The following is a 13150-nucleotide window of genomic DNA, read 5'->3' on the forward strand; positions in this document are numbered from 1 at the left end:
CAACAAATTTGATTATCAACAATGCCGAATCAATTTGTTGCTTATAAACCAAATTTATCATAAAAGATATTTTGGGATGAAAATAAATTCGTCAATCAGTAATCCCCAAAGCATGAGTCACTAAAAGTATATAACTACAAATTTAATGCTGCATGGTAACTAAAATAAAGTTATATTCACTACGAATATTTTGTCCTCCCTTTGCCAACTTGTAATTCTCTACTGCTCCCTCCCCTAAACTGCAACCAATAAAGAAAAAACAGCAAACAGAAAAATATTAATTAAAAAATCCTAATTAATTTTATTCAGAGTAAAATAAACCATAAACTGTTTTTATAATTTTAAATGAAGTATATACTTACCATCTGACAAGAATTAAAAATTGAGAAAGAGAGCATTCTTGATCTTATCGATGGTGCAAAACATGAGTTTATTGACGGAAGCAATAGATTGAGGAGAAATATTTGCAGTGGGTACATTATGTACCAAAATCTGGAATGCGATAGTGAGGAATGATCCACTATAATCAGAAATTTCGTAGTTTGTACTGCTTGATGGCCCATCAGGGAATATAGCAAATCCAGAAGGTAATAGCGGAACACCATCAGGATTCCCACCACATAATACCATGTCTATTGCACGAATATCAATAGGTGCATAAACAATAAATGACCCTGTTGGATCAGTGATGTTCTCTTGAAATATCAACATATCGTTTTGAGCTGGATTTGGACTCTGCAATTCATGAGCCAATGATTGAAATTCACGCGTTAATTCTTTTCTTCAATCACACTAACTAAATATCATATGAATATGAATCCATATATATAGTTAATTAAAAATGGATTTTAATAGCTTGACCAAACATACTATAAATTTCCTTACCTTGACTCTCAATATGGAGATAGAATTGCCTATTTCCGTTCCATTTGCAATATGAGTAACTTGTTGAATAGTACCCCCATTCGATAGAATGTCCCACTGTAATAATTCAATGATATATATTACTATTTAAAATAATTACTTCTAAATATTCAAAAATAATTGGCTGATCTTAATGAATAAAAAAATCATAAAATTTGAGAAAATTGTGTCAAAGATAATATAAACTACTTCCTATAAATATATACTGAGTGGTACCTTGCCCCTTGTGTTTTCATTCCGAAGGAAATCAAAGACAAGTTTTGGAAGAACGGGCAGCCAGATGGAAGTTGAAGCGCACAACACAAGGCCCCGTGGTCTCCCTGGATCGTTTATGCTCTGCCTAGTCATGACTTGAACATCGTTAGTATTATAGCCACTTCTTGTGAAAGTTGTCCATTGGTGTGTTGTTGTTCCACTCACTCCTGAAATATAATCTATTATCATTCTTTCCCCAAGCTTCAACGCGCTTTTTCTTTGCTCTTTATCTCTTGATACTGTAAAGGCAATGATTATATATTATAATGTGAGTTTGAGCATTTGAATTCAATTATTAATTGAAAATGGAGTATGAAAAAGAATTGTCATGTACTTACGCGTATGAGTAATATTACTACTTTGGGGTAAATTTGTGGCTTCTGCACTTGCTAATCGTTCACATTGTCTATCCAAGATAGAAATCCAACGCTTTGCCCCAAATGCAAGGCTGGAATTCACAAAGGTCTTGTAAAAGGTGTGAACTAATGTGTCATCGGCCTCGATATGCTCAACCCATGTGACCTACAACATTGTAAAAGGTTGACTTATGATAATTCAAATTTATAATTTCAGGATAATAAATGTACAAATAATTAACTTAGGTGCATGATTTCTTTTGAAAAATGTTGATACAAGGATCGAGACTCCATGAGTAATCAGCTTGCCCCTTAGTCATTATTAGACATAGTATATGTTTATTGAAATCTTTTACCTTTGAGATATCATTTGAGATTTGTTGAATCACACATCCTGAGGGCCTTTTCCAACACCTAGTAATCGGGGTATGGTCCAGGGAAACATCAACAATTACCCATAGTCCATCAACAATTTTATTGCAAGACCTTACAAAGTAGCAATCTCGATTTGGAATTTGTGGAGAGGGAACTTGAAACTCTGCATATATCTGCCCAACGAATAAATAAAAATAAAGAATAAAATGACACAAAAGGATAGTGTAAATTATTTATAAAATTATAGGCATCCAAGTGCAACCTATATAGAGTAAGAAAGAGAAACATTTAATGACAAAGTACATCATGAACAATTACCATTTTCGTTGATCCATCCAACACATCCATCGTACGTGCCGTCAACACAATACTTGAAAAAAACCTTGCCCAATGATTCTGGTGATCACAAAAGATATGTTATCATCATTATCCTCATTATAATTCCAAATTTGTCTAGACAATTCTTTATATCCAATTTCAATTCTATAACTAGTTTCTATAGAGTAGTGTAGTGAGATGAGTTTAAATTGGATCTCTTCATTCTTAATCAGAAGTTTCAAATTTAAGGTATAGAAATATAAAACCCGATGTAATAACTGCAAATTTAAATTAGTCAGTCAGTAAATATCGAATAGTAAATGATTAATTTCAAAAATATATTTAGAAGTAAAGTGACTATACCGTGTCCATGAAAATCTCCACCAAGTTGATGTGATTCATGGTTACAAGAACACTTTCTCGTGAAGCAGTAGTCTTAATTCCATTAGGCTTAGGCTCATTTCCCCTAGGGAATTTCCTCTTGTATTCTTCTTCATTTAAGTCATTATTTACACCGTCAATGTTTGGAAGCCAAAGTGGCTCGTCCATTCGAGCCATTTGAAGAAGCTCGTACATAGCTGCCCTAGTTACTTTAGCAATATATTGTCTTGAAATGTGAACAACCTAGTAGTAAACAAAAAATAATTAATTGAGCTTGAGTTTGATATATTAATAACAGTCCAAGAAAATATTTTACACAGTTAGATCAATTAAATATAAAATAATTTAGCATCAACGCACTTAACTTAAAAATTTAAACTGTGACGAAATATATCAATCCAACGAGTCAAATAATTTTTTGAAATTTTGATTACCTCTTCTTGTAGGCGAGCATTTTCGAGCCTTACATATTGTTCATTATTTGGCGTTTCACCTAAACGGAAACCATGGTCGCCACAATTAGGGCAACCATTGTTGATAGCTTCACTTAACCACACACATTCAGCCCTAAGCTTGTCATTTTCAGCTCGAAGTGATAAATTCTCACTGTGTTGATCTTGGTTCTGTAAGGAAATAATATTTCGAATCCACAAAATAATAAAAGTTAGCATAAGGACTTGCTAGCTAGTGTTAAATTAATAATAATTTAGCTAATTAATTGCATTTGTAATAATATTAACTTTCAACAAACTACATTAATTACCATGAATAATGATTAAAAAAATGAAATATATACCAGTCTGAATGCATTTATGTAATTCCTAATTGCGTCAAATATTTTGACATACAAGAACAAGAAGTTATATCAAGTATACAGATTATTGTCCAATTATATATCTTCAATTAATGTAGACAATAAAAATTACTATCTCCCTTTCAAAATAAGTTGTGTTTTTGAATAAGTAGCTTTTTTTAAATAATCAAGAAGCCACTAAAAAATTTCTTCCAGTTTTGTCATAATTAAAATGAATGAAGTTTTACATAATCAAAGAACAATTAAAGAGCTATATCTTTTTAAGACAGATGATTAAAACTTTGTAACTAAGAACACATTTTTTACTTTTTAGAAGTGAGTAATTTTAAGGGGCCTGCTGAAACTAAAAACACCATGTATTACTAAACAGAGGGAGTATTAGTATCATATACCTTTATTTGGGTACGCCTATTTTGGAACCAAAATTTGATCTGCAAAGGTTCTAACTCTAGCTTATTACTGAGCTCCTTCATTTTCTTCTTATTTGGCTTCGGACACTCCTTAAACAAACTTAATCACAAAAATAACAAAAGATTAATAACATAAACACTTTAGAAAAAAATGGTATTTAGATAGGATAAGATATTTTACGCTTCCATTTCCTCGATATGTTGCTTGGTGTGACGATGATTGCGCATTTTCTTATTTGGATGATCATCATCGTTACCATCTTGTTCATCAAATTTATTGTCATTGTAGTCGGATTTGCTGTTTGCTTCGTCATCTGTAAGCAGCTTCATTATCTCATTTTCCGATATTGTCTCGGACTCTATAGCAAGTGGATTAAGCTGGCTTTCCAACATGCTACTTGACTGACATATACAAATGGTAAAAACTTTGTAACATATAATTAAAATATCAAGAAAGAAAATTCCTATAAGAAATTTTAAAATTTTCAAGACTCGAAACCAAAATTTTAATCAAGAGCATAGGAATCTTAGCCATCTAACAACAAACCTTGATAATAACATGGGCTAGATATCAGACCTCCTTAAATGCCAAAAAAATATTTTTAATATGACCTAGCCAAGCTGGAGTCTAGATGAAGAAGGAACAAACCCAAGATCATTTCCGGTTACCAAAGAATTCTGATTAGCGAATTCAAAAAAAAAACTTTTGGTTAAAAGCAAGGATATTTTAGCAAAGATAATCTGATTAATCAACTAGAAATCAAGCGAAACTCTTTGTTGTTTCTTTCTAGACTAGAAACTAGAAACAACACAAATATCTAAAAATTATACATCAGATTCACGGACATATAAATGGAACATAGAAAACTTTATAAAAAAAGATAAGAAAAAATCTAGAATTTTGACCTGACCAAACGGGAGTCCAGATGAGGAAGGAACATTTTCGATCATTGAAGAATTCTTATTAGCCGAATTCATAATTCTGTCCATTGATCATCCAAAACCCTTAAACAGTGCAACATGTTAGTATAAGTGATGATTTCTCATCTCGTTTACTTTGGTTCTCCAAGGGAATAATAGTTTGAATGCACAAAATAGTAAAAGATAGAGAAGGACTCGTAAGCTAGTTCCAAATTAAATGATTTAGCCAATTAATTACAGTAATAATAATCTTGACTCACAACAAACAACATTATTAAAAAAAAGTGAATACATATTAATTAATCATAGAAAACTGATCCCTCAAGTGTGAATGCAATTATTGTAGTCAAGAAAATTATAACTGTCTCAAATATTTTGTCGTATGCAGTTATTGTAGTCAACAAAATTATAATTGTCTCAAATACTTTGACATACGACAAAAAGAAATTATACCAAGCATTGAAATTATTGTTCGACATTAAATTTTTAATAAATGCAGACAAGAAAAATTATCACCTCCATTTCAAAATAAGTTATTTTTATCTTTTTTGTTTCTTTTAAGATATGTAGTTATTCACCCATCAATAACAAATCAAAAATTTTCTTCCAAATTTATCCTTATTAAAATAATGAATTTTAAATAAACAACAAACCATTAAAGAGATACTTTTTTTAAGACATTTGATTAAATGTTTGTAATGAAGAACACTTTTTGCTTTCTTAGAGTAAGTAATTTTCTTAAGGAGTCTACTCAAACTAAAAACATCAAATCTTGTCAAATAGAGGGAGTACAAGTATTATATGCCATTATTTGAGGTACGCCTATTTTGGAACGCAAATTTGACATGTGATGGCTCTATAACTCTAGTTTACCAGTGAGCTTCTTCCTTTTTTTCTCATTTGGCTGAGAACACTCCTTAAAATAACTTGATCACAGAAATAACAAAAGGTTAATGCCATAAACACTATAAAAATATTTAGATATGATGATTATCATCTTGTTCATCCAGTTGATTGTCATTGTAATCGTATTTGCAGTTTGATTCATCATCCATAAGAAGATGAATTGTTTCATTTTACGTTTTGTCTTTAAATCTATATATAGTTGGTGGATTAAACTGACTCTTGGTGGATTAAACTGACTCTTCTGATAGAGAATTTAGAAGGAGAAAAACAAAGAATACGTAAGAAGAGAAAAGAATTTGCTGGAGAACTTAGTCATTTTATTCAAAACTTCAAGCCTATATATAGGCAAATACTTAACAATAATCCATTTAAACAGGACACATATCAGTCCTATTATCAACTTACTCCAAAATAAATAGAGCACATGACTCCTAAAGCAAGCATACTCTTTACTCCACTAATTCCTAAAAATCAAAACAACCTGCAAACTGCTGCAATTAAAAAGAATTAAAACTCCTAAAGACTAGGTCAATTGCCAACAGAAAACTACGACTAAACTTTCAACAGTCCCCCCTTAAACTGATGTTTGCTAACAGTCAGTTTACGTCTTTGATTGTACATACACCTAGCAGCCTTCTAAGTTTCATGAATGACTCTGTCTTCAAAGCCTTGGTGAAAATATCGGCAACTTGATCTTCGCTCCTGCAGTAAATCAGATCAATTGTTCCATTATTGCTAAGATCTCTTAAGAAATAAAACTTCACATCAATGTGCTTGCTTCTTCCATGTAGCACCGGATTCTTGGATAGCTGAATTGCTGAATCATTGTCACAAAAAATCTTAGTGGCTTCTGCTTGCTTGAATTTTAACTCCTCCAAAAGTCTCCTCAACCAAATAGCTTGACAAGCACAAGCAGTCGCAGCAACAAACTCTGCTTCTGTAGTAGACAAAGTGACAATTGGTTGCTTCTTAGCCGACCATGAAATAGCACCAGACCCGAACATAAAAGCATAGCCTGAAGTGCTTTTCCTGTCATCGCGATCACTAGCATAATCACTGTCCGTATACCTAAGAAGATTGGACTTTTCACTCTTCTTATAAACTAGTCCAAAGTCTCTCGTTCCTTGCAAGTAACGGAGAATTCTCTTGCCTGCCAGCAAGTGCATTTCTGTGGGATTCTCCATGTACCTTCTGATTAAACTCACAGAGTACATTATGTCAGGCCTTGTAGCAGTGAGATACATCAAACTGCCTACGATTTGTTTGTAAAGTGTGTTGTCAACTTTCTTTCCAGTAGGATCTTTGTGTAGCTTCAAACCAAGTTCAACATGAGTGTTAACTGGATTGCAATCCATCATCTGAAATCTTTCTAGAATTTCCTTTATATACTTCTTCTGAGGAATGAAGATTCCTTTCCCAGATTGCACTACCTCTATACCAAGAAAGTAATGCATCAATCCGAGGTCGGACATTTCAAACTCATCCATCATTGACTTCTTGAATTCCTCAAACATGGCACCACAATTTCCAGTAAAAATGAGATCATCAACATACAAGCAGATAATGAGCATTTTTCCTTCATCCCCAATCTTAACAAAAAGTGTATGCTCATAAGGACATTTCGAAAAACCAACTTTTAGAAAATAGCCCTCAATGCGACTATACCAAGCTCGAGGAGCTTGTTTTAGACCATAGAGGGTCTTTTTTAATCTATAAACCTTATGCTCATTGCCAATTTCAACATAACCAGGGGGTTGTTCAACAAATACCTGTTCCTCCAAGTGTCCATGTAAGAATGCCGACTTGACATCTAGCTGGAAAATAGGCCAAGAATTCTGAGCTGCCAATGCGATAACCAATCTGATTGTATCATGCCTAGCAACAGGAGAAAATACTTCTGTATAGTCGATCTCATATTGTTGCTTATACCCCTTTGCCACTAAACGTTCCTTGTACCTATCAACTTCGCCATTTTCCTTCAACTTTGTTTTGAACACCCACTTCAGTCCAATGGTTTTCTGTCCCTTTGGAAGATCAGACAACTCCCAAGTATCATTTCGTTTGATGGCATCAATTTCATCATCCATTACTTTTCTCCAATTTTCTTCCTTTACAGCACTCTTAAAACATGTAGGATCGCAATCTGAAAACAAAGCAAAGTGAGTAATTGGATCTTCAATTCCAGTTACCTTGTAATCCTTCATCCAAACAAGCCTTCTTCTAACATGCCCAAGAGTTTGAGTTGTTTCTTCATTTGCTACAGCATCTGGTGGTGGAGTTATAGGGGCTGAATCTGATAAATTTTCAAACATACAAGGTGTTGAAAATTGCTCTTGTTCTGCGTCACTGTCACAGAGGATTTGGGAAGCAGGTTGCTGCCTATTCCATTCCCAAGTGTTTTCCTCATCAAAAGTAACATCCCTGCTAATAACAATCTTCTTAGTCAACGGATTAAACAACTTATATTCTTTGGAAGACTCACTTACACCAAGAAAGACACATTTTTCAGCTTTATTGTCAAGTTTCTTCCTTCTTTCATCCGGCACATGGGCATATGCAATGCATCCAAAAATTCTAAAATGATCTACTGTTGGTTTTCTCCCATTCCATGCCTCCTCCGGTGTCATATTTTTAACAGAAAAAGTTGGGCTTCTGTTTAAAATATGAACACTCCAATTCACTGACTCTGGCCAGAAAGTTTTTTGAATGCTTCCTCTCAATAACATACTTCTCACCATGTTGAGGATGGTTCTGTTCTTCCTTTTTGACACATCATTTTGTTGTGGTGTATATGCAGCTGTAAGCTCTCTCTGAATGTCATGATCTGCACATAATACTTCAAATTCTTTTGAGCAATATTCACCACCACGATCAGTTCGGAGAGCCTTAATGGTTTTTCCTGCTTCATTTTCCACACGTACTTTGAAGCTTTTAAATGTTGAAAAAACTTCAGATTTTTCTTCCATAAAATAAACCCATGTTTTTCTTGAAAAATCATCTGTAAAAGTGATTAAATACCGTTTACCTCCATTAGACGTTGGGTTTATCGGACCACAAAGATCTGAATGTACCAGCTCCAGAACATCCTTTGCTCTCCATGACTTTCCTTTGGGAAATTGAGAGCGAGATTGTTTGCCAACAACACATTCTTCACAAATTTTGGAAGGTGCTGTAATTTGAGGAAGACCACTGACCATGTTTTTCTGTTGGAGTATCTTCAAGCCTCCAAAACTCAAGTGACCATATCAGAAGTGCCACAGCCATGATGAATCCTTTACTTCAGCCATCAAACAAGATTGAATGTTATCAATCCTCAGTGGAAACAATCTGTTGGAGCTCATTTGAACTAGTGCAATAGCTCCTCTCTCAGGATCATAAATTTCACACTCTCCCTTCTTGATAGTGATGACATAACCTTTTTCTTGCAACTGATCAGCACTAAGTAAATTACTTTTCAAGTCAGGAACATACAACACATTAGAAATTGTTTCCACAAAACCATTCTTGGTTTTAATCTTGATGTCACCTTTCCCCATCACTTCTACAGTTGAACAATCACCAAAAGCCACAGTAGAACGAAACTTTTCATCCAAAGATGAAAAAGAAAATTTGCTTCCGCACATCTGATTACTGCATCCAGTATCTACATACCAAATATCAGATTCATGTTCTGTTCTAGCATGGACAGCCATTAACAATGTTTCTACTTCCTTATTTTCGACAAAATTGGTAGTCTAGTGTAACAATATGATGCATAGTGACCAAATTTGTGACATCTGTAACATTCTACCTTGGATTTGTCATGGTTTCGACCTCTGCCTTGAGACTGATCAGTGTTGGTTTTGAAATTTCTACTGAAATCTCTTTCTCCACGATCTCCTCTTCCTCTTCCTCGGCCTCTACCTCTACCTCTTCCTCTATAGTTGTTGGAATAAGTATTAGTAGAAGCCTTCAATGCATGCTCCTGTGCTCTAGAACTTCTGTTCATCTTCTGTTCATGAACTAGTAAAGAACTTTGTAGTTCATCAAGAGATAGTTCATCTATATCCTTTAATTCTTCGATTGAGCAGACAACATAATTGTATTTTGATGTAAGAGATCGTAAAATTTTCTCCACAATGGCTACATCATTTATCTTCTCACCGTGGAGTCACATCTTATTGGTTATTTCCATGGTTCTAGCACAATAGTTTGTGACAAATTCTCCTTCCTTCATCTCCAGTGTTTCAAAATCCTTTCTCAAAGCTTGAAGCTGTGCGCGCTTCACCCTGCTTGAGCCTTGATACTTCTTCTTCATGGAATCCCAAATATCCTTGGAAGTTTCTTTGCAAAGAATAGTTTCCAAGATGGGACGATCAATTGCCTGAAAGAGATAATTCTTTGCTTTCAGATCTTTTAGCCTTTTCGCTTCCAACTCTGCCTTTTGAGCATTTGTCAAAACTTCACCTTCCATCGGAGTGCCAATGCCGTCCTGAATGATTGGCCAATACTCTTTTGACCGTAAGAAGTTTTCCATCAACATGCTCCAATGGTCATAGTGACCATCAAAGCGAGGAATTGCTGCTTGCACAAAATTATTTCCAGTAGCCATGAGATAATCTGAAAAGAAATATATGGCTGCCTCACTTGTTGTCACTCTCAGGATAACCTGGCGCTGATACCACTGGTAGAGAATTTAGAAGGAGAAAAACAAAGAATACGTAAGAAGAGAAAAGAATTTGCTGGAGAACTTAGTCGTTTTATTCATAACTTCAAGTCTATATATAGGCAAATACTTAACAGATAATCCATTTAAACAGGACACATATCAGTCCTATTATCAACTTACTCCAAAATAAATAGAGCACATGACTCCTAAAGCAAACATAGCTCTTTACTCCACTAATTCCTAAAAATCAAAACAACCTGCAAACTGCTGCAATTAAAAAGAATTAAAACTCCTAAAGGCTAGGACAACTGCCAACAGAAAACTACGACTAAACTTTCAACATCTTCAATATGCTACTTGACTGATATATACAAATGGTAAAATGTTTGTAAGATATAATTAACATATCAAAATAGGACCTCCCTATATGGAATTTCTAAATTTTTAGGACTCGGAATAGACATTTTAATCAAGAGTAGAAGAATCTTAACCATCTTACAACAACCCTTGATAATAACATTAGCGAGATTAACTGAAAAATGGAGCAGATTCAAACTTCCATAGACGCCTGACACACAGAAAACTTCTAAATAAATCTTTTTAAAAATATTTGTAATATTACCTAACTGAGCTGGAGTCTAGATGAAGAAGAAACAAACACAGGATCATTTCAGGTCACCAAAGAATTCTTATTAGCGAATTCAAAAAATAAAATCTGTTAAAGACAAGGAGATTTTAGCAAGATTAACTGATCGATTAATTAGAAATTAAGTGTAACTCTTTCTTGTTTCTTTTCTAGAAGACTAGAAACTAAAAAAAACACACAAATTCCTAACAAGCATTCATTAGATTTGCAAACATATAAATGGAACATAGAAAACTTGAAAAAAATTAAAGGATAATAAAAATCTAGAATTTTGACCTGGCCAAGTGGGAATCTAAATGAGGAAGGATCATTTTCGATCATTTGAAGAATTCTTATTAGCCGAATTCATAATTCTGTCCATTGATCATCCAAAACCCTTAAACAGTGCAACATGTTAGTATAAGTGATGATTTCTCATCTCGTTTACTTTGGTTCTCCAAGGTAATAATAGTTTGAATGCACAAAATAGTAAAAGGACTCGTAGGCTAGTTCCAAATTAAATTATTTAGTCAATTAATTACAGTAATAATAATCTTGACTCACAACAAACTACATTAATTTCCCTAAACAATGATTTAAAAAAAAGTGAATACATATTAATTAATCGTAGAAAACTGATCGCTCAAGTGTGAATGCAGTTATTGTAGTCAAGAAAATTATAACTGTCTCAAATATTTTGGCGTATGCAGTTATTGTAGTCAACAGAATTATAATTGTCTCAAATATTTTGACATACGACAACAAGAAATTATACCAAGCGTAGAAATTATTGTTCGACATTAAATTTTTAATAAATGCAGACAAGAAATATTATCACCTCCATTTCAAAATAAGTTATTTTTATCTTTTTTTTTTCTTTTAAGATATGTAGTTTTTCACACATTAATAAAAAATTGAAAATTTTCTTCCAAATTTATCTTTATTAAAATAATGAATTTTACATAAACAACAAACCATTAAAGAGATATTTTTTTAAGACATTTGATTAAAAGTTTGTAATGAAGAACACTTTTTGCTTTCTTAGAGTAAGTAGTGTTCTTAAGGAGTCTACTCAAACTAAAAACATCAGATATTGTTAAATAGAGGGAGTACAAGTATTATATGCCATTATTTGAGGTACGCCTATTTTGGAACGAAAATTTGACATGCGATGGCTCTATAACTCTAGTTTACCAGTGAGCTTCTTCCTTTTTTGTTCTCGTTTGGCTGAGAACACTCCTTAAAATAACTTGATCACAAAAATAACAAAAGGTTATGCCATAAACACTATAAAAATATTTAGATATGATGAGATATTTTACGCATCTATTTCTTACTTGCATATTTCTTATTCAGGTCCTCATTATTATTATCATCTTGTTCATTTAGTTGATTGTCATTGTAATCGTATTTGCAGTTTGTGTCACGCCCCGAGCTTACACCCTGGGAGGGACTGGTACTCGAGAACCATTATTGGTCTTAAGAGAACCTTTGGCCTGGCTTACTTACTTAGCGGAAGATTTAACTCAACATAATTGTACCTTTAAAAGTAATCTGAAAGCTCAAAGATAACTGAGAATGTATTAAAATAACATTCACTGGCCAAAGTGGCAACTCAAGTCTCAACATAATAGAATGAAAAGACTAAAGAACTAACATTTGACTATCTATCTATGAAACCTCTAAAACTGAGATGGATATCGCGGCAAGACCCACGACATCCTAATAAACTAAACATACTGAAAGCAATAAAAGGGATCCTTCAAAAGCAAGGAGGCTCACCAACAACTCAGAAGCTCAACTAGAGTCAACGATGCACTAGATGCTATCCTGGTTACCTGTATCTGCATCATAACAATGATGCAGGCCAAATGTCATCAGTACATTGAATGTACGAGCATACGAGGGGAATACTAAAACAAGACATAAGCTTGAAAGGAACTGAAGGAACATATATGGATTCAACTCAACTCAATTCAATATAAAGCAATATTGTAAATGCAATATAAAGAAAAGCTTTCTAAAACATGGATATCAACTCTGTGTATTGAAAAATACAATAGTGACTCTGTTTGTATGCAAAGATACAATATGAACTCTGAAATGTATATAAAAATACAATTTACTTCTATGTATATAAGAATACAAAATACTATTGTGGGAGTTTCTATAACCGACAACCATCACTTAAGAGCTATTATGATGATAGATCATTTT

At 33.4% G+C, this 13150-nt stretch overlaps 2 protein-coding genes across 2 annotated transcripts; both read right to left on the reverse strand.

The window, feature by feature from the left end:
* Positions 1 to 375: 375 nt before the first annotated feature.
* On the reverse strand, positions 376 to 4823 carry LOC125811323 (homeobox-leucine zipper protein MERISTEM L1-like). The gene is made up of 10 exons (XM_049490829.1): positions 4740 to 4823; positions 4015 to 4235; positions 3816 to 3933; positions 2989 to 3232; positions 2592 to 2818; positions 1892 to 2083; positions 1518 to 1701; positions 1141 to 1409; positions 886 to 981; positions 376 to 735 (listed from the first exon to the last, which is right to left on the reverse strand). The coding sequence occupies exons 1-10, from the start codon at positions 4821 to 4823 to the stop codon at positions 376 to 378; spliced, it is 1995 nt and encodes a 664-aa protein (XP_049346786.1).
* A 4082-nt stretch (positions 4824 to 8905) lies between these two features.
* On the reverse strand, positions 8906 to 9648 carry LOC125811324 (uncharacterized). Its single transcript, XM_049490831.1, has 2 exons — positions 9451 to 9648; positions 8906 to 9394 (listed from the first exon to the last, which is right to left on the reverse strand). The coding sequence occupies exons 1-2, from the start codon at positions 9646 to 9648 to the stop codon at positions 8906 to 8908; spliced, it is 687 nt and encodes a 228-aa protein (XP_049346788.1).
* Positions 9649 to 13150: the final 3502 nt, after the last annotated feature.

This window comes from Solanum verrucosum, unplaced genomic scaffold, assembly GCF_900185275.1.
Source record: "Solanum verrucosum unplaced genomic scaffold, falcon-dt-bn FXZP01000109.1, whole genome shotgun sequence".
NCBI lineage: Eukaryota > Viridiplantae > Streptophyta > Magnoliopsida > Solanales > Solanaceae > Solanum > Solanum verrucosum.

Coding starts and splice junctions, on each gene's coding strand:
- LOC125811323 (XM_049490829.1), bottom strand. CDS start 4,823: ATGGACAGAATTATGAATTCGGCTAATAAGAATTCTTCAATGATCGAA. Junction 3,934..4,014: donor CATATCGAGGAAATGGAAGC/GTAAAATATCTT, acceptor TTTGTGATTAAG/TTTGTTTAAGGAGTGTCCGA. Junction 736..885: donor TCTCCATATTGAGAGTCAAG/GTAAGGAAATTT, acceptor CATGAATTGCAG/AGTCCAAATCCAGCTCAAAA.
- LOC125811324 (XM_049490831.1), bottom strand. CDS start 9,648: ATGAACAGAAGTTCTAGAGCACAGGAGCATGCATTGAAGGCTTCTACT. Junction 9,395..9,450: donor GAAACCATGACAAATCCAAG/GTAGAATGTTAC, acceptor TTGTTACACTAG/ACTACCAATTTTGTCGAAAA.